Below are 26,206 nucleotides of genomic sequence, written 5' to 3'. Positions count from 1 at the left end.
AAAGAAACCATTCTAAGTAACTTAACCATAGGCTTAATATAAACTCTTAGTCTAAAGGGGAACAGAGCTATAAGCAAATCTTCAGCTGTGTTATGTTGGCTTGTTGTATGTTTCAGGAGTCTTCATTTTTAGCGAAGTGCTCAAATGATTATTATACAGTATATTACATAGTTTGGTTATCACTGTTCTATAGCCTATAACTCTATGATAAGTAGAATTAAGGGAATATTTGAGTACTTTATTATTTTTCTGCTAAAAGACTGAGTCATGTCCTTAACAATGTATTTCAGAATGTGTTCTGGACCTATGTTGGAAACAGTTGTTTCCTCCCTACAGATAACACATGTGATTATATTGCTAATGGTCTTAAGAGATAATCACTTAACAAGGTGACTCAGAAAATATTGAAGACATTTTTCTTTGGGGAATTCTAAAATATTAGCCAAGAACCTTAAAAATAATTTGTTCCAAAAAAACTAGCCAGGCGAGGTGGCGGGCGCCTGTAGTCCCAGCTACTGGGGAGGCTGAGGCAGGAGAATGGCGTAAACCCGGGAGGCGGAACTTGCAGTGAACTGAGATCCGGCCACTGCACTCCAGCCTGGGCAACAGAGCGAGACTCCGTATCAAAAAATAAATAAATAAATAAATAAATAAATAAATAAAATAAAAATAAAAATAAAAAATAAAAAAAAATAATTTGTTCCAGTCCCTTTGACTATAGAAGTTCACAAATTATGTCAAATTTGAAATAAAAGAAAGGCAAATAGCCTTCCTCATTGTGGTACTATGCATCTTTCCACATGAAGAAACTACCACAGCTTTGCAGAGCTCTTTGAGTCTTTTATCAAAAGTCTAGAGATGGAACCATGTGTTGTGTTGACACGGAGTTTATGAAGGAAGCTAGACATTTTGTTTTAATTTCAGGTAATCAACTGACAAATTAAACTTTTTATTCTGGGAGAAATATTTCTACCCTTGTGTAAATGTGATGGAATTATCTCCTTAAGGACATCTGATGAGTAATCCTGTGACCATGTGGTTGAAGAATTGGAATTATTTTATGGTATTAATTTCAAATTTCTATTGGTAAAATGTTAAAGTACTCTCTGTTCCAAAGCAAAATTTAAAAAATCTTGTAGATATTAAGGAAATTTAGGGCAGACAAAAAAAATTAAATTTAATAGCCAGTTTCTTTATCCTGCCACCTCCCTTTTGTTCTTCCTTGTGTATTTCTCCAGACTGACCATTGAAGTAAGCTAATGAATATCTTCAGAATTATTTAATCACTCTACCACATTTTCCAAGTTCACTGTATAGTGCTTCTCCACATGTGATCCAAATGTCCATCACCTTTACTTTATTTTATAAGCTTCTCTTCCTAAAGCATCTTCTCTACAGATCTTTGTCCTGTATTTCTTCTCTTCATTTTGTTGTCAGTCCCCAGGTCACCCACATAGAAAGCCGTTTCATCTGGTTAATCTCTAAAATAACACCCTTATATTAGACTTTGATATTTTTAATTTGAGATTTTCAGGAATGGATGTCTATGTTGGTCGATGTATTTTAATACTTTGTCAAAAGGAAAACAGGGTCTGATCAGTCTTCTGTGTTTTAGGTAAGAAGAGAGCCTATAATAGTCTCCAAAACACTTCTATCTTGTGTTGTTTGATTAGAAGGACTTGGACAACAATTTCTTTGACTGAACCTGGGGTCAGAGTTGCAGACCCCCTGGAATATGAAAAGTCAATAATCTAGTTCCCAAAAGGCAGACAAGAAACTATTCCCAAGATGAACAAATGATGGGAAAAGAGGTAAAGGTGAAAATGATGGTAAAGGTGAAAAATCCATTTATAACCCTTCAATTTGTGTCCTTTAAGGAAGAAAATATACCTTGTGCTTTTTCTGGTCTGCAGCATCTCTAAACTATTTGCCTTTATTTTCTCAAAATTATTTTAGGAACAGTGAAGTTACACAACTTTGTTCTCTTCAGTTCTTATTTTAATTCAATATGAACTTGGAAGAAGAATCTACAGACTATTTCATTTAATCCCTTCATGGTGTATAAAGTAAATAGATTTAGACTTAAATAGTTTGTCTGAGGCCATGTAGCTAGTTAGTAGCAGAATTCTGACAACATCCCAGACTTTTCTATCTCCACTGATATTTACAGTATTCTTTGCTTGTATAATAGCTAACCACTCACTAACTCCTGACCCCCTACAATGTGTCTGGTGCTGTGCTACATATAGGTGATATAAATTATCATTATGATATACTTTTGTTCCTCAAATACCACATAGTTCTATGTAATAGCAGACATATGAAAACAGTAAAAGGGGCCGGGTGCGGTGGCTCACGTCTATAATCCCAGCACTTTGGGAGGCTGAGGTGGGCAGATCATCTGAGGTCAGGAGTTTGAGACCAGCCTGGACAACATGGTGAAACCCCATCTCTACTAAAAATACAAAAAATTAGCTAGATATGGTGGCAGGTGCCTGTAATCCCAGCCACTCAGGAGGTTGAGGCAGGAGAATCGCTTGAGCCGGGGAGGCAGAGGTTGCAGTGAGCCGAGATCATGCCATTGCACTTCAGCGTGGGTGACAGAGCAAGACTCTGTCTCAAAAAAAAAAAAAAAAAAAAAAAAGAAAAGAAAAATAGTAAAAGGTGATATGTATTAAAGTTCAAAACTGGATAGAATTAAGGATAAAATGGTATAGATGGAATTTAGAAGTAATGTTATGCCTCATTTTAAATAAACCTAGATGTGTTATGACAATACTCAATTGTGATAGGGAAAAAGATTGTATAACAGAGACTTGACATAGGCTAGCATTGCTAACTTAAATTTGTAAAATTAAAGCAATCAAACTTCACCTTAAATTCATGCTCTATTAAATAAAATGTTAACTGTTAAGGAAGGTGAAGTTTAATACTTGATGAAATTATCAGATAAATCTTTATGGAAAAAGAAAAATTTGAGACAGAATTTCAAGGAATAATGGAATTAGGAAGGGTAGAGGGATTATAAACTATTATAATTGGGACACAACGAATATGTTAATAAAAACTTGAATACCTTATAAATTAAAATGCAATTTCAATGCAGTTCAAGACAGGGACATTACATATGTTTATGGGCTTCTGAAATAAATTACTTTTAACTAAAACTAATGAAACACAAATTTATATGAGAAGCTTAGATGTAAATTAAGTAGTGAAGTAGGCATTCAGATTTCTTTCTGCAGAAGTAGTGATATTTCCCCCAGGCACCTCTCTTAAGGTAGCTTGTCCTAATGGAATACTGTTTTGTCAGTAGCATGCAGTAGTCCTGTATAGGTGATAAGAGAACTCCATCTCCATATTGCTTTCAGCAATTTGCCCTAAAACAAATAATCTAAACTCTTTAATTCCTCATTTCTGTATGCAGTAATAGGACTAATAATAACTGCCCTGCCAATCTCATGGCAGTTGTGAAAACGAATATATACAATTTTTATTTATCAATTATATTACACCTCAATAAAGCTGGAGAAAAAGAGAAATGTACAGATTATGATTCAATGAAGATTCTATGAAGATATTTTTAGGGACAAAATCTGCAGTGTTGTCTGCAGCATTGACTTGGTTGTCTTCAAAGATTATAATAGCATTAATCATATTTTTCCTTGGGTTTAGATAACTATATGGTATGTGTGCAGTATGATTAATTGAATGCTTCATATGTACTGAATCTTTTTTCATGAACTAGACTGATTTAAAATGATGCAGTTAGCAGTTATTTAGGGTGTCATTGGAAAATTCTTGTATTCTTTTATTTATACATTATGTACAAAAAACTGCCTTCTTCATACTTGTATCCAGATTACTTACATAATTGAAGAATGATGATGAACTGCTAATGTAGACAGAGAATGGAGATGAAACTAATTTCTAATATAACCACTGAAGAGAACACTGGTCATGGAGAGAAGAGCAGAATAAGAATTATAATCATGTTTAATTTTTCTTTCACTTGGAAATGACTTGAGTGGGTTCAACCATCTATTTCACAAATAGAATTTGATTTGTGAAACAAAGAGATCTTTCAATTCACTGAAAGCAGATTGAAGAATCTCTTTGTTTCACAAATGTCTCTATTCTCTAGTGTCTAATATTAAAATATTATTTTATGGGGGTTGGCAATTAATATTATAAAATAAATGAATTATTAATAGTTAATAACATTTAATAACTCTCAAAAAAGATTCAAAATACACAAAGGCTTTAATTTTGTAACAAAAAAATGTGCAATTTTTTCCACAAATGGCAAAAAAGAATTGCTCACAAGAAACTATACATTGACTATAGACTTATTAAAATCCAGGTTATTGAGTATTAGTTATCTATTGCTGCACAAAAGATTGCACAAACTTGGTGGTTTAAGACAATATGCATTGATTATCACACAGTATCTGTGGGTCAGGAATCTGGACACAACTTGAGTCCTTTGCTTCATGATCTCTCACAAGACTGCAGGGAAGAATCTGCTTCCAGTCTCACATGGTTGCTGGCAGAATTCAGTTTCTTGCAGGCTGTTGGACTGAGGGCATCAGCTCTCTGTTGGCTATTGGCTGTTCTTTGCCACATGGGCTTTTCCACAGGGCATTTCACAACATGATAGCTTGCTTTATCAGAGCCAGTTGAGGGTCTCCTAGAAAGACAGAAATTACCATGTTATGTAATATAATCATAGAAGTGATATCTATCAGTTTTGTTGTATTTTATTGATTAGAAGCAAGTTCTAGGTCCTGCTCACTCTTGGGAGGGACTTACACAAGGGTGAGAATACCAAGAGGTTAGGATCACTGGGGGCCATCTTAGAGTCTGTTGAAAAAGAATGGATTAATTAGACATATTGCAGAGCAAAAAGAGAGGGTAAACTCAGATGCTCATTAACAATTCATATCCAATTAATTCTATAATCCAGAAGCAACTGGTGGGAATGGCTTAATAGAATTTCTAGTTAGCTATATAGTATCACAAACTAATAAGCACAAGGTACTAAGTACATTATTTTCTTCTTCTATGATTCTGCTCTGTCTCCAGTGCTGTCAGCTATGAAATGAGAGAGCCTCCCATCAGACCCTGGAAAAGATGTAAAGAGCTGTATTTCAGAAGAATATAGCAGAAGAATACAAATCTTAAAAAAATTTTTTTGAGTAATGTATTTCATCAGCAAATGCTATCAATTTTGTTACACTGGTAACAGATATCTATGGAAAATGAAATTCTCAACAGCACATTGCTAACATGTTCCCCCACAAAAACAGCCATGGTTAAATAAAATAGAAATTCTTGCACATGATTAGCAATTTGCAAAATAGATTAAATGTGGCATTGATATAGTAAAGCCTTTGATTAGCTGACAAAACTTTATCAGGTATCTAAAAGAGCTGTTCAAATTTCTACCAGGTCGGAACACTAGCTATTACACTCCTTTAAACAATTACGCCCCAAATTAACATCTTATATGCAAAAACATTTTGTCTGTTTTGAAGACTAACAAAGACTGGAAAAGCATGAGAAAGATGAGTAGTTATCACTTCAACAGTGTTTGGATTATTGAGTTATGGTTAATGGATGGTCTTTAATAGGATTTACAAAGCTAGTATCATAGATGGTCAGGGAAATCCTCTTTCTAAACATTGTATAGTTAAGTCACAGAAGATGCTGTGGAAAATAGACCCAAATAGTGCCTATAAGTGTAGTTGGTATGAATTGGAGCACTATAAGCAGTGATAGAGCTGTGTGGAAGACAGAAGACAAACATCACACTTTTAAGTTTGCCAGTCTACCCTGGAATAAATTGATGTTACAAGCCTTGATGTTTGTATTTCTTCTCTACTGCTCTGAGAATATAGGATGTATTTTGAGAGTACAGTAAATTGTAGGAGTTCCTCACTTGCATAAATGGATTGAACAGGGCCAGGCACAGTGGTTCACGCCTGTAATCCTGGCACTTTGGGAGGATGAGTGGGGAGAAGTGCCTGAGCTCAGGAGTTCAAGACCAGCCTGGGAAACATGGGAAGACCCTGTCTCTATGAATGAATGAATAACTAAATAAATAAATGGATTTAATGAATTCTGGACCTGTTGTATTTATCACATATCATGTATCATATCTTTATGTATGGTTAATACATTCTAAATAGAAGAGATTAATAAATGAATCAACAAGATTGGGTACCAGAACACCAAGTTGATAAGATATTATCCAAGCCACATGATTATAGAGAACATCCTCACATTTTGGTAGCAGCATAAAACAGACAAACATCTACATTATCACATTTTCCCTGAAAAAAACAGAACTTCACATGAGCTGAAATGAATGCTTGGTATCTTGATGAATCTCTGTCATTGTCCTTGGTATGTCCTCTAAAGTAAAAACAGGAAAATCCTCTTCTGAATACCTAATGAAGTCAGGTTACAGCAAAGTATTGTAGAAACTTATGTTCTCTAGTCTCTAAGACAGAATTGAAAGGTGGGAGGGGCTTGGCTAAAGGAATACTTTTTGGTACTGGAGAAAATGAAAAAGCAAAAACATGAGAATTCTGGGGTCCCGTGTGTAGCAAATATTTGTCTTGGATGACAGATTTTTTTTCCAAATTCTGATTGTGTGGCTCCTATTTCAGGATGGGCTCTTTGAAGCTTTAAACATTAAACAGAGACTATATTCAGATACAAAGCAAGCCTGTGACCTTTGTCCAAGGATTCAGTTCAGTCTTGTAAATCAGAAATTCAAATGTCAAATCATTCATGATTTATTCAGCTTTGGATATGGGCATTTAGAAACACATTCTGTCAAAGTATAGAGGTGTATTTTTAGTTGTTTGAGGCATATTCTCTGAAGTCTATCCCATCTACAAAGATACATACATTTCCTTTATGTAATTTTAAATTATAAGAAAGGGGAACTTCTTTGACAGGACAGTTTATGAGAGTTAAGATGCTGAAAGGTCAGCAAAGTCTTTGATATGGGAAAGACCATGAATTTCTAGATCATGTTTCATATTGAGAGAGTGGCTCATTGTGGGAGTTATTCACTTAAACAGATTTATTCTATATTTTAATGTGCAAATTAGTATTCAATGTAGCTAAGAGACAGTTTCATGCTTGGAGCCATGAACAGGGAGGTTTGAAATCACCCTGTGAGGCAAAGTAGGATCAATTAAGGGGGTTGCCATTTAGACAAGTCCCATAGATGGGATAAGGTTTTCTTTATGGTAAGCCTTTGGATAATATGAGAAGGTCGGTTGTGGACAGTAACCTCAAACTAAGGAACTGAAATAAATTTCTGAGCTTTATTGAGTATATTCAACAGAGACAGGAAACGGTCCAAGATACCCTATTCTTCCTTAGTGAGTTGAGCAAGGGAGTGGATCATATGTTCTCAGCTGACATTGACACAGTCTGAGGCCTATTGAAAGGGAATGAGGTAGGCTTCTTATCTGTGAGGGAATCTGAAATTTCAGTGAGTCCTTAGTCACCTAAGAAGGGTTGTCTTTTGTGAGGAACGAGGGGCAAGGTATAAATCCTTCCTTTTTAGAAAACAATACAAGGTATTACTCTAGACATAATTAGGAGATATTCAAAAGAATCTTCATTTTGATCAGTATGTATTTATTTATTTGTAAATTTCTGTCAGGGTGGGGAAAAATATTGTTCAATACAGATTCCATCAGGATTGTAGCTAAGTCACAGAGAGCCTATGCAGTGTCCAAATATCCACATGCTGAGATGAATTTCATCCTCAAGGTATTTATCTATGCATACCATCTTCCATGGAGATGCTAATAACTAACCGTGCAGGTTGTTGCCAAGTGTTCCCTAATTCTTGACCTTAAGGACTCTTTAGTATCAGCATTCTCTTAGCCACTTTGTGGCTCACTCAGATCTATCTATCTGCCTAAACATAACACTCAACCATTCTTATTCTGTGGTTCTGCCACTGCACCAAGCTCCACCTGGTAATGGGGACATTGATTCTGTTGTTTTCACATTCCCCAAGCTGATTTGGGGTTCTGTTGTCCCCCCTGCTGACTAGAGATTAGTCATGCGTGAACAGGAGAGAGGTAGTCTCAGAGTATGGGAGTCCTTCTTACTCACTGTAACAGGCACAGATTATTGTAGCTCAAAGAACAGAAATCCTAGCCAACAGTGGGTTAAATATCTCACACAACCAGAGGTCTGGACATGCAGACCAGGACTGGTATAGCAGCTTAGTTACACTGCCAAGAATTAATCTTCCTGCCCTATTTCCTCTTTGTCTTCCTCAGCTTTTGGCTTCTGTTATTGTGGTTGTCACTATTGTGCTTTTCATGTTCACAAGATGACTGCCACATCTCCATGTCACATCCACGGTCAAGGTGGGAAAAAGGAGTAGCACCAACCATGTTCTACTCAATCAGAAAAAGAAAACTTTCTCAGAAACTCCCCAGAAAAATTTCCTTTACCACATTGGGTTAGCCAACTACAAATGACTGGCACAAGAACTCACGGATATTTAAGTTCTCAGTTTTCTTCGCATTCTCTTCATCCCTCATAATCCCAGGAAACTTGATATAGTCTGTCTAGGACAGATACTGACTTGGCTTACAGTCACATTCTCCATTGCTTTCCTCTACTGTGTAGGTTAGAGAGCTCTAAACGCTTAATTTCTCAGTTTCTCTTGGTTCTAAGGATGGTCATGTGACCTGGTTCTAGCCAATTGGATGTGTGTGTGTGTCTTCCTTTCCTGAATAAAAAAGGCAAAGGCTCACTAGGAAATGCTCTTTGTCATTCCCTTCTCTTCCTGTATGGAACACAGCTTTGATACCTGAAGGTACAACAAACATCTCATGACTATGAGGAGATGAAAATGGATACCGAGGATACCAAGCTGGTGGAACAAAAAGAATTAATTTGGAACAGATGGCACTATGGATTCATCGTATTGGACCTGTGTGATCTAATTCTGAACTTTTCTTTTCTTTTCTTTTTGAGACAGAGTCTCACTCTGTCGCCCAGGCTGGAGTGCAGTGGTGCAATCTTGGTTCACTGCAAGTGAACATTATCAGATTTGTGTTTCAGAAATACCACTATGATTACTGGGTTAAAAAAGAAATCGATCAGCAGGGCAAGATCAGAGACAAGGAGACATGAGGTCTCTCTCTTGAAGGCTTGACTTAACATCTCTAAATTTCACTTTGTTATCAATAAAATAGATAATACCTACTTGTATGGTTGTTGTGAGGTTGGACTTAAGATAATGCATGTAGAACACCTGTCACATAGTTAGTAATTGTTAGATATTGTGGTAATTATTGGTTGTGTATAGGTTTATGACATGAGCAACTGGATGAATTCCCTGAGAGAAAACATGAGGAGCAAGTGAGAATAATGGCTGAATCATTACTTTGGTTACCTTTCCCCAGATTAAAATTTTAGGAGAATAGTAGAGATGTTTCTTCTCCAAAAGACACTGACACACATATACACATCCATGGCCTCCTTTCAAAAGGGTGTTCTCCTTTGGTCCTAAGAATTGCTAAGTCATTTGACTCCATTCCCAAGGTCACTAATTGGACTAAAGACTGATGTACAACCAAAAAATGGACCAATCAGATTATTTCTCCAGAAAGTTTGGAAAATAAAAGTAACAGATATTAGTCAGTCTTAGTTTGTCTTTGAGTGAATAAGGTTGAAATTACTGTTTTCTACTATGTGCACACAGAAACAGATAAAGCCAATGCAAGAGAGAAGAAGAAAGTAGATCATAAGAGATCGTGTTACCACAGAGGAAAGGGAGAAGAGCTGCACTGGTTCATAACTTTTCAGTTCCTGGTTCCAGTTCATAATGAGGTTCAACCAGACTTCTTATCCTTAGGTCCATAAGATATACTTACATATACCCAATAAATTTACTGTCTTAGCCTAATTTGGATGGGTTTCTGTGTATTTGTAACTATGCTGAGATATATTTCTAAATATGTGTCAAGGATTTTCTCCCTATAATTCCTTGTATCTCACATAGCCCTTCCCCATTTGGACAAATTATATGGAATCATTTTCTGACACAGCAAAATGTCTGACCCAATAAAAATGTCAAAGAAAAGAGATTGTTTTCTTGGTTTTGAATTTTGGAAGTTGGGGCCCTTTAGGAGAATAGAGACAGCTCTGGAAAAGACAATAGATTGGAAGACCTATATAGTGATATAAAAACATGATTTCTTGCCTATATTAGTTAGGATTACATTTGGCTGCACTCTACAATTGTCTTAAACAAGTAGGAGTATATTAGTCTTATATGAAAAGTTCAGAATTAGGGCTGGGCATGGTGGCTCACACCTGTAATCCCAGCACTTTGGGAGGCCGAGGCGGGCGGATCACGAGGTCAGGAGATGGAGACCATCCTGGCTAACATGGTGAAACCCCGTCTCTACTAAAAGTACAAAAATTTAGCCAGGCGTGGTGGCGGGCGCCTGTAGTCCCAGCTACTCAGGAGGCTGAGGCAGGAGAATGGCGTGAACCTGGGAGGCGGAGTGTGTAGTGAACCAAGATCACACCACTGCACTCCAGCCTGAGCGACAAAGCAAGACTCTGTCTCAAAAAAAAAAAAAAAAAAAAAAAAAAAAAAAAAAGCTTCTATAGTTCCCTGAGGATAAAGTCCAAATTTCTTTACAAGATATACAGCCTTTCTTGATTTAGGCAACCTCCATCTAACCAACCTTCACTCCATCCTCATCTCTTTCAGTCACTCTGTCCTAAGTTGCACAGATCATTTACAGTTCTTAACAGTTCAGAAAAGAAATGCATTTTCTACTCCTCTTGTATTCTCTCTTCTTTCTTCTTTCATCTTTCTTCCTCCTACTCTCTTCTTCTTTCTTCTTCCTTCTTTCTTTTCCTTTTTATTTCCTCCTCCTCCTTCCTCCTTCCTTCTTTCTTCTTCTTCTGACAAGGTGCCACTCTGCTGCCCACACTGGAGTGCAGTGGTGCAATCATACTTCACTGCATCACATCCTTGAACTCCTGGGCTCAAGCAATCCTCTTGCTTCGGCCTCCCAGTGTTGGAATTACAGGCATAAGCCACCATGCCTAGCCTTAGCAGTCCATTTCTAACCTCTTTACAACAATCTCTTTGCCATTCTCCCAGCTAACTTCTACACATTATTCACATTCAGGATTCAGCTTAGATGTTACCTTATTTAGAAGCTTCCCCTGATTTAATCGAGTGCCCTGTCTTTGTATCACTTTGTCCTTTCTCCTGTATCACTCAATGCTTTTCTCCTGTACTTACCATACTATACTGCAATTTTTTTTTTGTTAACTTATTCTGTCTTTTGCACTGGATTGTAAAGTCCTTTAGTGGAGGAATTATGTCTGTCTCCATGCTGAATACTTTAAATCTATTGTAGTACTTGGTACATAGTAATTGCTTAACGAATATTTGTTAAATAAATGAGTCTTAAGTCTGGAAGAACTTGCAAAGCTATCTGGAAAGAAATAGATATTCATCATTTCTTGTTTAGTGAATAGATTATTCTGACAGCTATTCACCTTATCTCTATGCTTTTGGCCTTCAGTTTATAAAAATTAATATTTGAGAAAACATATCATAAAATAATATAATTAGAAAGTGATATAAAAATAAGCTAAAATTCTAAGACAAAGAAAGCTGACTGAAACAATAATTTTGCTGGATGGACTGAAGGAGACAACAGCAAGGAACTGAATGTCTTTTCAGAGCTTACTAAATAGAATGTACTTTGCTGGTAAATCTCATTTAATCCTCACAGTCGTTCTTTCTGGTTGATACATTATGCCTGTATTAAAGATAAGGAAATTAAAGATCAGATTAGAGCAAAATAAGCTGAATGATCTCGTATCTAAGAAGCAAATGAAAGAAATAAAAATCAACCCTAGAGAGTATTAGGAAGAATATGTGAATGTAAACCATCCCTTACCTCAAAGGATCCTTTTTCTAGGTCTGGGCATCACCTTTTGAGCTTTCTCTCTCAACTGCATTGTATGTAGGGATACTTGCTTTCTTCCACCAAGATAAATTCCACTTCCTTACTCAAGTTCCTTCTTGAGCAAAACTTGCTTCATCAGATTTGTTTTCTGATTTAGGTAAACTTTTTCAAGTCTAGTAAAGCAACCTGCCCTCTCTTTCAGGGAACTGTCAGCAACACAAGCCGTGAATACCAACGCAAAACAGACTCTCACTGTAGATCACACAGGAAAAAATAAAATAAAAAGATAAAATCCTTAACAGTGGTAGTATTTAAATGACCATATACTGCTTAATAAGAAATCCTGGAGTCATTTTCAAGTTCCCCCATTTCCTACTTTTGTTAAGCTGGGTCAAGTCTCTTTAAACTTTCTCTGTTTTCTTGTCCATAAAGAGTATACTAGCAAGTCTTCTGCCTACCTCGGGACTTCTGTAAGGATCATACGAGATGTTGTATATGACAGCACTTCACAAACGTTTAGTAAAACGCTGCAAAATATTTGTAGCTGGCTATAAACAAGATGATGCAGATTGGGTTCTTGAGCGAACAAACCAAGATCGGTTGCTAGGAAGAGAAAGCCGAGCGTTGCTGCGTGACGTCATCACCCCGCGCCACCCGCGACAGTTTCCGGGCAGGGATCACAGCCCCGTTCCGAGTCATGGGGATTTGGCGGCGTCTGCTGCTTTTTGGTGGGGTGTCGCTCCGGGCTGGTGGCGGGGCCACTGCCCCGCTTGGGGGAAGCCGAGCGATGGTTTGTCGGCGCCAGGTCCGTGGTGCTGCAGGGCAGGGGGAAGCGGGCTGACAGAGATGCTGGGCTGCAGGGCTGCCTCAGTTCCTGAGACCCCCAATGTGCTGAACGTGCCTACTTTTCAGGCAGACCCAGGCTGAGGCGTGGCGGGACTTGAAACACAACGTAGATGTGGTATTCTACATTGCTTTCTTGGTTTTGGGTTATTTAAGCAAATAGATAAAAGAAAAGCAAAACACGTGGAAGCCTTATCTCCGTAAAGAGGCAGCGTTTTTGCATTTTTAAACGTTCAGCGTATCCTTGTAGAAAAATTTCAATTTAAGCCATATGTCTTTACAATTGTTATCAGTAGAAGTAGGTAAATGTCTCCAAAGTGGAGATGAGCAGAATTAGAAAAGAAAGCCCTCTTAATTGCAAACCCCAGATTGTTTTTACTTTTAAAATGTGATGATGGAGATGGCTTATTTAAAACGGCTTATTATTATTATTATTTTTTAAAGTTATCTGGCGCCGAGAGTGAGACCCTAAAACAAAGAAGAACACAAATCATGTCCCGAGGACTTCCAAAGCAGAAACCAATAGAAGGTGTTAAACAAGTTATAGTTGTGGCTTCTGGAAAGGGTGGAGTCGGAAAATCTACTACAGCAGGTACTATAGGATATTAATTCTATTCCTGATTCAGAACTTATGCCAACTGGTAGGTGCACACTATTAAAATTATAGTTTTGTGTTTTAAAAATGTATTTGTGAAGTTCCTAACATCTGATTCCTTAGTTTCAGGAGTTGGTAGCGGGTAGACGCTTAGATTTTGGAGTTAGACAAAACTAGGTACTAGCTGGGTCTCCTACCCCTTAACTCAGGAAAAAGTTGCCAGATTGTGCAGCAAATCTTCAGTTCACTTAACTGTAAAATGGAGATGATAACTTCTTTCATAAGATGGTTATTCAAATTGCACAAGCTAACCACTTAGCTTAGTGTTTACTAGTGTTCAATAATTGGTTGCTGTTATTTTTAAAACATCTAGTAACTTTTTTTTTTTTTTTATTTTGAGATGGAGTCTCCCTCTGTCACCCAGGCTGGAGTGCAGTGGCGCAATCTCTGCTCGCTGCAAGCTCCGCCTCCCGGGTTCACTCCATTCTCCTGCCTCAGCCTCCCAAGTAGCTGGGACTACAGGCGCCCGCCACCATGCCCGGCTAATTTTTTTGTGTTTTTAGTAGAGACAGAGTTTCACCGTGTTACCCAGGATGGTCTCCATCTCCTGACCTCGTGATCCGCCCGTGTCAGCCTCCTAAAGTGCTGGGATTACAGGTGTGAACCACCTCGCCTGGCCTATTAGCTCATTTTTTCCCCATTTTTATCAGAAGGGAATTGTGGAAGAATTTGTCAGATGTTTTGAAAAAGTTAAGATTTACCAAATGTTGTATTTGTGGTAGATCCCTAATCCATTACTATTTGATAGACACCATATTGTTAAAAAAAGATTAATAATCTGTTCTTAATGAATTCATGCGCTATCCTGCACATTTTTCCTTTCTTTCCTAAAGATTTACAATTGATCTAGTTGCTTTTAAAATTTAGAAGCTCTTAGTTTTTGGTTCTAGAACCTACGTATTCCAGTTTCTTGAAAATTTGGAGTACACTTTCCAGTTTTCAGTGGTTTGAATCCTTTTACATGCTCTGTGATTACTTGAACTGGATAAGGATGGAAGGTGTTTTCATGATTGTAGCCATAAGTTCTTTGGGTTTTGTAATTTGTTGGGTCTGTAGGCTGGCACTTGTTTAAGATTGTTTATTATTTTTAGTTGGAAGATGATCTGTTGCCATGAAATGTGAAAGCATTTAAACAGGAAAATGTATGAGAAAGTGTACATGTAACACTTAGTGGGTGCTTCAGTAAATGTCCCTTTCTCACTTTTTTCTGTTAACATTATGCCATCTGTCCCGAACAGCTGGCCCATACTTTTTCATAACAGCTCAGTGAACATATCTAAATCTTAAAAATAGATTATTTTTATGTAACTCTATTGGTATTATTAATATATTTCCTTTACTTATATGTATTTATTCCTGCCTCAAACTACTTCAAAATACTTCCCATTTGAATATACATGCTAGAGCTGTTTCAGATTAGAATGATGACATTTGACTAATACAAATATGCTCAGTGATTCTGTTGTTTAAATGTAGGAAGAACCTAACTCTAAAATGAATTAGCCTCTGAAAGTTTCTGCCTTAAAGTTGGATTATGTGTAACCTATCTTGTACCTGAAATTCAGAATTTTATAACTTATAAAAATGAATTTATCAAGTCTATACCCTAGGCTAAGTATTTTACGTACAATATTTCATTTAATCCGGATCACAGTTATGAAGTAGGCATGGTTTTCATTTTAGAGAAGAGAAAACAGACTTATGGGTAAAATAACCTACTCAATAGTACACAATAGAAGGTGGCAGAGCTGGGATTTGAACCAGGTCTGCCTGAAAAACTTATGCTCTTAACTAGTGTGAAGAAAATAACCCTGACATAGTTTATACCGTTGTTCTGTAGGGAAATGTGATTCACATTATGAGGGCCTATTTGTTGATCAGTTTTTGAATTGTGTTACTTTTGGAATTCTCTTCTCAGATGTAGCATATTCCTATTGCTGGGCTAAAGCTGGTTTTGGGACTACTGCTTTCTTTCTTTATGGGATTCATCTGGGATTCATTGGCATAAGCAGTTTGGGAACACATTTTACTCTCTTACGTTTTACACTTTTCCCTTCCCTCTGTGCACAGTAGTCCAACCTTTCATATACATGAGTATTTATGAATTAGATACTTGGAATTCCTGTAATACCAGCATTTATTTTTAAAAGGCAGTAGGGGCAAGATGTGGTGGCTTATGCTTGTAATGCCAGCACTTTGGGAGGCTGAGGTGGGAGGATTGCTTGAGCTGGGGAGTTCGAGACCAGTGTGGGCAACATGGCAAGACCCTGTCTGTACAAAAGAAAAATTAGCTGGGTGTGGTGGTGTGCACCTGTGGTCCCAACTCCAACCTGGGGGACAGAGTATACTAATCATAAATGTAAGGCAATGAGATTGTGTACATTTTTAAAAATAAAAGGATAATTTTTCTATAAAATATGCTTTTGAAAATAATTGAATTATATATTCTGTTAACATGATTTAAAAAAACTAAGTGGATTATTTGAACAAAATTGTAACAGAAATGGATTTTTAAAAATGTTAGTTTTGGGGCATGCATTTATTATTGCATTTATTGGAAAATTACTTTTTTATTTTTCTTTTTACTTTGTGTGTTCCTCCATGTGCTTGCTCTTTACAATTAAGGGATATATGTTAAAAATTTATATGCTTAGGTTATTACATGAAAATATTAAAATTACATGAAATTATTAAAAATTACATGAAAATATTAAAAGATAAAATGAATTTTAATAGAAAGAAAGTTACTAAATTCAATGACTATTTTTGTTTCTTACAGTGAATCTTGCACTTGCACTAGCAGCGAATGATTCGGTAGGTGTTTATTAATAGAAATATTAATTTATTAAAATGTTTTTAAGGCAATGATAAAGAGCATATTGGTGTTTTCTATTTACTCTTGTCAGAAGCTATAGTGTAGTTGTAGTGAGTTGCATATCTTTAAGGAGCTCAATGCTGCCATCACTACTGGTTACATTTAATAATAATAATGTATTTAAGTGTTGACCATATATTGTTTGTTATATATCCCACAAGAGGCTTTGATGTTCTTTATATCCTAAACCAATTTTGCCTTTATGATTTACAGAAGCATTATTCTGGGTTCAGTTTTTAAGTGTTAGGAATTAAGTTTTTTTAAGGGTAAAGATATTCTAAAAGTAGTGCATATCCGTTAAAACTATTCAAATGGAATACATGTGTAATATAAAACTGAAAGTTTATGCGTTCCTTTCAGTTCCAGAGAATGAACTTAGGTTATAGTTTTATGTATCTCCTGTCAGCTCTTCCTTTCTCCATATAAAAATCTAAAAAAGTGTACATATATGTGTGTGTGCATACATCTTTCCATGATGTGCCTCATTCTTAATGGCTGCTGGATTAATGGTCAATGGTAATATATTTAACCAGTTCTCATTTGATGAAATATTTAGGTTGGTTCCCATTTTTTCCCTACTCTAAATGATGCTATGGTGGAGTTCTTATATAGTATTCTTATATACTAAGTGATGACATTTTTGTAGGATAGACTCCTAGGAGTAAAACTACTAGGTCAAAAGATATTCCCACTTTAAATTCTACTCCTAAAAGTTTGCTTGTAAAAAATTTCAGTTCCATTCTTTCCCTTGTCAGAAGAAAAAAAAAATTCAGCTGTAGTCTATGGGAGTATCCATTTTTCATAGTCTCATTATTGTTAGATGTTATCTTTTTAAATATTAAAAAAATAAAAACATTGAACTTATTTGCAACTCCATAAATTATCAGCTACTTAATGAAAAGGCACACACGTATTTCAGAATTGATTTTAATTTCTCCTTCCTATTTTATAGAACACAGGCAAGAATCCATACCTATTTTATAGAATGCAGGCAAGAATCATTTAATATGTTTAACTGTGGCTATATTACTAACTTATTTTCTACCCTTACTATGTAACTTCAGTTCCTAATAAATAGCACATATGAAAAAATAATGTGTGGTACCTCTATAAGTATGATATCAATATATGGAGTCCAGAATCTGCCAGACCCCGGAACTAGACATAGTTATTCATGTCTTCTGATGCTTGGCTGTATATTTCTGAAAATTGGAAACTAATAGACAAGATTTATAATATTTTGGTTATGTAAATTTTACTCACCATAGAAACAGGTAGCATAAAAGGACTTTTAGGGAAGAAAATGTAATTATGTTTCTCTAAAGTTATACTTCTAGAAAGAGAAGATTCCAATGTCAAGATCAAATTTTTCCTTAAAAATTTTTTTTTCAACTTGCTTCCTTTTATGGGGGACCTACTTTCATGTATCCCATCTTGTCCTCTTTCTTGAATTCTTTTTTTGTTTTTCTGAAGGACGTCCTTGAGTCCTTATATAGTTTGGTAGGCAGAACAATGGCCTGCCAAAAATGTCCACATCCTAATTCCTGGAACCTGTAAATATGTTAGTTTTCCTGCCAAAAGGAACTTTGCTGGTGTTAGTCACACCAGCAAAATTAAAGATCTTGAGATGGGAAGATTATCCTGGATTATCTGGCTAGGTCCACTTAAAGATCCTTACAAATGAAAGGTGGAGGTAGGTCAGACTTGATAAAAGAAGGATTCAATCCACCATTGCTGGCCTTGAAGATAGAAGGGGACCACTAATCAAGGAATGTAGCCAGCTTCTAGAAGCCAGAAAAGACAAAGAAACTGATTTTTCCTTAAAGCTTCCAGAAGGTATGTAATTCTGCCAACACCTTAATTTTAGCTCCTTGAGATCTATTTGGACTTCTGTGATAGTATTTTATAGAAGTAGGAAACTAATACATATAGGAACTAAATTTGCTTGTTTCTTTAATTTCCAAAGGTGTCTTTATCTTCGTTATTTGATAGTTTAACTAGATTCTAGTTAACTATAGAATTCCAGGTTCAAAATAATTTTCTCTCTGAACTTTGAAAACAACATTCCATTTTCTTCTAGGATGCTAATGAAATGTCTGATGCTAGTCTGATTCATATTCCTTTGTAATAACAAGTGGGCCGGGCGCGGTGGCTCAAGCCTGTAATCCCAGCACTTTGGGAGGCCGAGACGGGCGGATCACAAGGTCAGGAGATCGAGACCATCCTGGCTAACACGGTGAAACCCCGTCTCTACTAAAAAAAAATGCAAAAAAACTAGCCGGGCGGGTTGGCGGGCGCCTGTAGTCCCAGCTACTTGGGAGGCTGAGGTAGGAGAATGGCGTAAACCTGGGAGGCGGAGCTTGCAGTGAGCTGAGATCCGGCCACTGCACCCCAGCCTGGGCGACAGAGCAAGACTCCGTCTCAAAAAAAAAAAAAAACAAAAAAAAAAAAACAAGTGTTTTCCCTCTCAAAGATTTTAAGCTTTTCTTTATGTCTTTTACGTTTAAAAGTGCCACAAACATGCGTCTAGTTATTGGCTTAACCTGCGTGGAATTTGGCCCTGCAGTATCAAGCTTTGAGTATTTTTCAGCATAGGAAAAATTTCTTCTGCTCATCGATTATGTTTTGTGATGTGTTTGTTCTGTCTCCAGAAACCTATTAGGTAGCTACTGACCTTTATGCTTGTTAATTTTTCTGTCATATTTTGATCTCTTTGTCTTTTGCTCTGTGTTTTGAAAGATGTCTTGAGTATTTTTCACACTGCTGTATTGGACTTTAGTTGTTATTAGGTTCTTCTGATTTTGTTTTTCATTTGGCAATTATATTTTTTTCCAATTTTCCAGAACTATTTCTTATTTTCCACTTACTGTTCCTAAAAAAAGAAAAAAAAAGGTTGTGCCATTCTCTTGAATCTCTCTGAGGATGCTAATTGGAATTAATAAAAAGTGTTTTTCTTAGTGACCTCTACTTACTTAGGATGGTTCTTCTAATGTGGCTGTTGACCAGCAGGATCAGCTTTACCTGGGAACTTGTTAGACATATAAAATCTCGAGCCCCACCCTAGACTTACTGAATCAGAAACTGTGGGGATAGAGATCTGCAATCTGTGTTTAACCATCCCCCTAGGCGATTTTGATGCATGCCAAAGTTTAAGAACCATGGATCTAGAATTTTTAACTTCTAATCTGCTAATGTCACCCTCTTTTGTTTTCTAGTGTAGTTATGGTTTTATTTAGTTTTAGACTATTTTGTTTCCTTGTCATTTCAATGGAATTTGGAAGAGAAGGGAGATAAACATATATGTTTAGGCAATCTTATTGAGATAAGAGCCAGAAATATGTTTTTTTCCCTAGTAATTTTGATGACGGCACTTAGTTACCCTAGAAAAAGGACCCTGTCTTCCTTAAGGAAGGAAACAGGGAAAATTCAATGGGTAGGAAGGTAGATACATTTGTAGGTGCGGACCTCTTTTAATTTGGTTATCATTGCAGCCAAAGCTTTGAGTCTTATAGACAATGTGAAGTAACTATGTAATAAAGGATCAAAGGATGAAAAAAAACAGTTAACTCATTTCCTGTTTAGAGAAAAAAAGTACAGCTCGCTGCCAGCACTCATTTATCTTTACATAAACATGCTCTTTGAGGCTGAACCAAATCTGACTGATTTTCAATGTGAAAATAAAACAGAAAAACTCTTCTTGGAGTTATTTCTAAACAGAACTAACATTAGAATTGTCTGAATCATCAGAATTGTCTATTTTAGAAAAATTGGATTCATCAAATGAATCTTTGGCCAACAACTGTTCGAGGATGATATTAACATCACACTTAGGAATGGTACGTTTTCTAGGATTTGACATTTTCAGTGATTGAGAATTACTATATTTTGTAAATTGAAATGCCACTACTAAAAACAGAATGCTATAAATAGAATGATGTCTTTTGTTTCCAAAGTTGATATACTAGAATGCTATGAAAATAATAATAATAAAAGCAAGATGTTTCATGGAGTGACAAGATCTTATAAGTTAAGGTTGTAGGCCTAGGGGAAACAGGTCCAGGAAGTATTCATTTTACTTTTCATGTTGTACTTAGTAATATCTGAAGTGGATTGTGTAAGCCCCAGGGAGATTTGCAAGACAGTCCATTGGGATGTAGACAGAACATTTTTCTTTTCTATTTGAATTAATTTTTATCTTAATTTTTGTGTGTATATACCTTATATATGGTATTAGTATAGTAGCTCTAATATAATGTATAAACAAATATATTAACATTTTGAGGATGTATGCCCAAATACCTTTTAAAAAACTGATTGGGGTACATGATCAGAAAAGTTTGAATGTCACTGGTCTAGGCTAAATGAGTTTCTGGGCTGGACTGTATGCCCAGTTCTAAAGAAGACTACCTCGTGGATTGAGGTGTTTTTTTTTTTTTTTTTTTTTTTTTTTTGAGATAGGATCTCACTCTGTTGCCCAGGCTGGAGTGCAGTGGTGTGATCTCAGCTCACTGCAACCTCTGCCTCCCGGGTTCAAGTGATTCTCACACCTCAGCCTCCTGAGCAGCTGGGATTACAGGTGCCCCCCACAATATCCAGCTAATTTTTGTATTTTTAGTAGAGATGGGGTTTCACCATGTTGGTCAGGCTGGTCTCAGACTCCTGACCTCAAGCAATCTGCCCACTTCTGCCTCCCAAAGTGTTGAAGTTACAGGCGTGAGCCACCGCGCCTGGCCTGCAGTGAGGTTTTAAAAGCATTATAGGAATAGGGTGTAGATTTTTCCTGCCTTTTCCTTGCCTTTTGTACTTTCCTTTGAGGATGTGGATGGGTAGTATTGCAGAGCAAAATCTGGGGATCATGTGTACTATGCATATAAATATTGCAACCAATGGTGTGCCTGAGCCAGTGCATACTGGCTTGTGAGAGCCGATTGTTAAATTTTCGGTGAATTTTGCAAACCAACTCATGTTGTTAGCTTGAAATAGGCCAATGATGGGAATATTTAAACCATGGAACTTGGCAAACACTGAAAATCATGCCCACTACCCCAAGCCAGTTGTTAGACATTTAATGGTACCAACTGATTGTACATATTGACAGCCTTATTTTTTGATTTTTCTTTTTTCTCTTTCTTAAAAACATCCTTATTATGGATCTCATTCTTTTACGGCATAAATTTGATGCACAGTATGGAAGAGCACTGAGACTGGGAGAGGGAAACTTGAAGACCATCAGAAACCATTGATAAGCTCTGTGAGATTCCTAAGTCAGTTCATTTGAATTCATTTTAGTTCAACAAACATTTATTGAGCACCTCTAACACTCATTGCCAGACACTGGGGGAATATAAAGAAAAATAAACATATACTGTGAAAGCTCATAGCCTGCTCAGATTACATTCACAAAAGTGTTTAGTATATATAAATATGTTGTATATTTATATAAGCGTATGTCTGTGTGTATGTGTCTATATTTTTTTGGTATATAGTTGAAACTGGTTTAATAGTTTCTTTTGTGAGTAAGAAAGTTTAATTAAAGCAACATTTAATAAGGTTTTATTAAGATTGCTTCATAACAAAGTAGACACCAGTGTGCTCTTAAAAGTTTTATAATCTGATGAAGACAAAAGGAAGACGAATGTTTTAAAATGATGAGATATATTCAGTGTCACATATAGTAGTAAATCTGCCCAAGATGAGTAGCTTTTATTCCAGAGTAAAGCAGTATTGTTTTAAGTAGAGCATTTCCATGAACATAATTATATTTGATTCTCACAGAAACCTGTAATGCAGTCCACGTAGTAGTTATCAGTTTTACAGTCTTTATTGATTCTCCCCTAATATCCTTGCCACATTTCATCAGCAAACAAATATCCCTTTTTCTATCTCTGCAAAATTTTTCCAGTATGTATTGCTCTATTTCCACTGTTCCTATTTTAATTAGGGCACACATTAGTTTTTGGTCATTCATTCATTTATGCCTGAAACAATTATAGAGTGCCTACTCTGTCGCAAGTACTGTGTTAGTTCTGAAGATACAAAAATGAATGAGACACAGAATCCCTGCCTTTGAGGAACTCATAGACTAGCATCCCACTGCAGTGACCTTTTACCTGCCTGTACTTACTTAAATCCTTCTAGTACATAATGCCAGACTTCTCTCACTATTGAAATCACATTACTCCCTTGCTCAGAGTCATAGCTGGATGCTTTTGCTGATATTCAATATCCTCTGCCATCTGGCTTCAATCTATCTTTCTGGGTTTATCTTTAGCTATTCTTCTAAATGGCTTCTATGCTCTAGCTAATCTGGGTTACTTGCCAAAGTCAGTCTAGGCTGGATATACTATTCTTGATAGCTTGCAGTCATTCTTCTGCTTGTCTACTGGAATGTTTGTTACCTTTCACCAGCTTTATGTGTCCTATCTTTCAGGCTTCCTTATATGGCTGTGCTGGTTATATCCTGTACAAGGTTGCTTGTTGAGAGGATTGAGTGATGATAGAAATGCAGGCTACCCTCCTCTTGATGTGTACCTCTTGTTCTCTTGTTTATGATCTGTCAAAAAAACAAAACTAAACAAAAGATGTGCACCCGTGGGCTGCTTTGTAATTCACACAAAGGCACTGTATGAGCTAGCCTTGCTCAGAAGGGTAGCTCATTGAAGTGTTCCCTGAATTCTGGCCAAGTGAGGGTCTTTTCTTTTTTTTTTTTTCCTTACTCTATTACCCAGGCTAGAGTGCAGTGGCGTGATCTCGGCTCACTGCAACCTCCGCCTCCTGAATTCAAGTGATTATCCTGCCTCAGCCTCCCAAGTAGCTGGGACTACAGGCAAATACCACCATGCCCAGCTAATTTTTGTATTTTTTGTAGAGATGGGGTTTCATCATGTTGGCCAGGCTGGTCTCGAACTTCTGATCTCAGGTGATCTTCCCACCTCAGCCTCCCAAAGTGCTGGGATTGCAGGCGTGAGCCACTGCGCCTGGCCTGGCCCTTTCTTCATCTTTTGAAATCTAGTAACACTTTTGATTTGTATTATTATTGCATTCATGCAGCCACTCTGATAATTTTTATAATAGGAAATAATATAACTAACTTTCATGGAGCATTCATTATGTGTCAAGCACTGTTATATGTGCTTTCCATGGACTATTTTAATCCTCATGACATGGTTCTTAGTTCATTTACTCTTCATTAGCAACCTTGTGGGAATAAGTACTATTGTGATCCCCACTTTAGTTGAGGAAGCAGAAACACCTATAGGTTAAGTAATTTGCCTCAAGTCACCCAGAAAGCAAGTGGCAGAGCTAAGGTTCGAATGCCAACCTAGATCCTGTGCTCTTAACGTACTTGGTGTATTGCTCCTATTTTAGCTAGATTCTTTTTTTTTTTTTTTTTTTTTGAGAGAATCTTGCTCTGTCGCCCAGGCTGGAGTGCAGTGGCGCAATCTCAGCTCACTGCAAGCTCCGCCTCCTGGGTTCACGCCTTTCTCCTGCCTCAGCCTCCCGAGTAGCCGGGACTACAGGGACCTGCCACCACACCTGTCTAATTTTTTGTATTTTTAGTAGAGACAAGGTTTCACCGTGTTAGCCAGGATGGTCTCGATCTCCTGACCTCGTGATCCGCCCGCGTCAGCCTCCCAAAGTGTTGGGATTACAGGCGTGAGCCACCACGCCCGGCCTAGCTAGATTCTTATGATTAAGAACTAGGTTGTCTTTATTCTTGGCTACCCTCAGCAGCTAGCACAATGCCTTATGACTTAGGAAATACATGGTAAATATTTGCTATACGTATGATTGCACAGGCAGATTTGGAAATATTAAGTGTAAAGTTTCGTTTTGCTTTATTTTTTGTGAGAAGTGGTGTGGGAAGGAGGCGTTTGTTGCGACTTAGTGGCCTACACACTGTTCTTTTCCTGCTTCTTAAAAGATGATGTACAGTCATGCTTTATGATGGGGGTACCTTCTGAGAAATGCATCATTAGGCGACTTCATTTTTGTATGAACTGCATAGAGTGTGCTTAAACAAAGCGAGATAGTATAGCCTACTATATACCTAAGCTATATGGTATAACCGATTTGTCCTGGGCTATAAACCTGTATAGCATGTTACTGTACTGAATACTGTAGACATTTGCAACACAATGGTAAATATTTATATATCTAAACAAAGACAAGGTACAGTAAAAATGCAGTATAAAAGATAAAAAATGGTGCCCCTACATAGGGCACTTACCATGATTGGAGCTTGCAGGACTGATAGTTGTTCTGGGTGAGTCAGTGAGTGAGTGGTGAGTGAATATGAAGGCCTAGGGCATTACTGTACACTTTTGTACAAGTAGCAGCACAGTAGGTTTGTTTACACCAACATCACCATAAACACGTGAATCATGTGTTGTGCTGTGATGTTATGGTGGCTGTGCCATCACTAAGCAATGGGTATCTTTTAGCTCCATTATAATCTTATGTCACCACTGTCGTATATGCAGTCCATTGTTGACTGAAATGTTGTTATGGGGTATATGTCTGTATTGCATGATTCTACTTGGCCCTCTTCTCGTTTTAGACTCTACCTAGTGATGTCAGCTTTTCCTACTGCTCTGGTTACTACTCATGTGCCTTTACTCCAAATGCATCACCAGCCTGCAAATTTCTCTTAGGCACCAGTCTGGTCTGTCTGGTTTTCTACTGTAGATGTCTATTTTAATGCTTTATAAGCATTTCAAACTCAACATGTGTAAAACCAAACTCTTCATCCCTGTAACTGTCTTTGTCTCATGGAAGTCTGTCTACCTATCTATGTTTGTTAGTGGAATATAGCTGAAAGAGTCATACAGTTATCTTCCATTCCCAAATCAATTACCTGTTCCTGTTGCTTCTGCCACTTAAAGTTTTATACACCGTGTCCTCTTATTTCGTTCCCTAATGCTACTGCTTTATTTGAATCCATATTGTGGATCTTCTGTGATGACTTGTCTTACTATTATTCCAGCATTAGGTTATTCTTGTTCTCTATTTTCTCTGCTATGATGCCTTGAGGAAAAGATGAACACTTCCTACATTATTGTATAAAGTTTGTTTACTATCTCCTCTGCTAGTGTGTGAACCTTTAGGGGACAATAGTTTTGGTTTTATTCCTTTATTATCCTCGGTGCTTTGTCCAGTAATGGAACATAGTAGGTTCTTGATAAATGTTGGTAGTGACTGTGGAGCATGTTAAGTGAAGAGTGGCCACAAATGAATGAATGAGTGAGTAAATAAATAAATAAAATATACACAGCAAATTCCAAGTGTTGGATAAGGTGCCTATAGTTTGTTCAATACATATTATGCTTTTTTTTTTTCCCCCAGAGCTGATGGAAGTGATGAAAATCGAACTGAGATAATGTATATTAAGTGCTTAGCACAGTGGCTGACCTATTATCAGTTTGAAATAAGTTTTTAGTATTGCTAGCTAAATAAAAGCTTTTTGTAAGTAATATTTCAAAATAAATCAGTGCACATCTTATGTACTCGAATCTTTTTTCTTTTTTTTGAGACAGAGTCTTACTGTGTTGCCCAGGCTGGAGTGCAAGTAGTACGATCTTGACTCACTGTAACGTCTGTCTCCCGGGTTCAGGCGATTCTCGTGCCTCAGCCTCCTGAGAAGCTGGGAGTGCAGGTGTGTGCCACCACGTTTGGCTAATTTTTTGTATTTTTTTAGAGACAAGCTTTTGCCATGTTTGCCAGGCTGGTCTTGAACTCCTGGCATCAAGAAATCTGCCCGCCTTGGCCTCCCAAAGTGCTGGGATTACAGGTGTAAGCTACTGTGCCTGGCCTACTCGATTCTTTTTTTTTTTTTTTTTT

The 26,206-nt window shown here is 37.0% G+C and overlaps 1 protein-coding gene and 1 long non-coding RNA gene across 11 annotated transcripts in view; one reads left to right on the top strand and one right to left on the bottom strand.

Annotated features, from left to right (window-relative positions):
- Positions 1 to 4,244: 4,244 nt before the first annotated feature.
- Positions 4,245 to 12,584, bottom strand: LOC105477944 (uncharacterized). The gene is made up of 2 exons (XR_985034.3): positions 11,985 to 12,584; positions 4,245 to 4,690 (listed from the first exon to the last, which is right to left on the bottom strand). It is a non-coding gene; the product is annotated as an uncharacterized lncRNA (long non-coding RNA).
- Positions 12,585 to 12,646: 62 nt separating this feature from the next.
- The window catches only part of LOC105477943 (NUBP iron-sulfur cluster assembly factor, mitochondrial), a 483,889-nt gene continuing 470,329 nt past the window's right edge, over positions 12,647 to 26,206 (top strand). For all 10 annotated transcript variants that reach the window (XM_071100355.1, XM_071100351.1, XM_071100354.1 and 7 more), the window contains exons 1-3: positions 12,647 to 12,798; positions 13,281 to 13,428; positions 16,271 to 16,305. In XM_071100355.1, coding sequence (XP_070956456.1) covers positions 12,691 to 12,798; positions 13,281 to 13,428; positions 16,271 to 16,305 — 291 coding nt within the window. In that variant the 5' untranslated portion in view covers positions 12,647 to 12,690. The remainder of the gene's footprint in view (positions 12,799 to 13,280; positions 13,429 to 16,270; positions 16,306 to 26,206) is intronic.

The sequence above is a fragment of the Macaca nemestrina genome, chromosome 7 (assembly GCF_043159975.1).
Source record: "Macaca nemestrina isolate mMacNem1 chromosome 7, mMacNem.hap1, whole genome shotgun sequence".
NCBI classification, from domain to species: Eukaryota; Metazoa; Chordata; class Mammalia; order Primates; family Cercopithecidae; genus Macaca; species Macaca nemestrina.
Note: the sequence above shows the minus strand (reverse complement) of the source record. Positions and strands in the feature narration are given on the sequence as shown.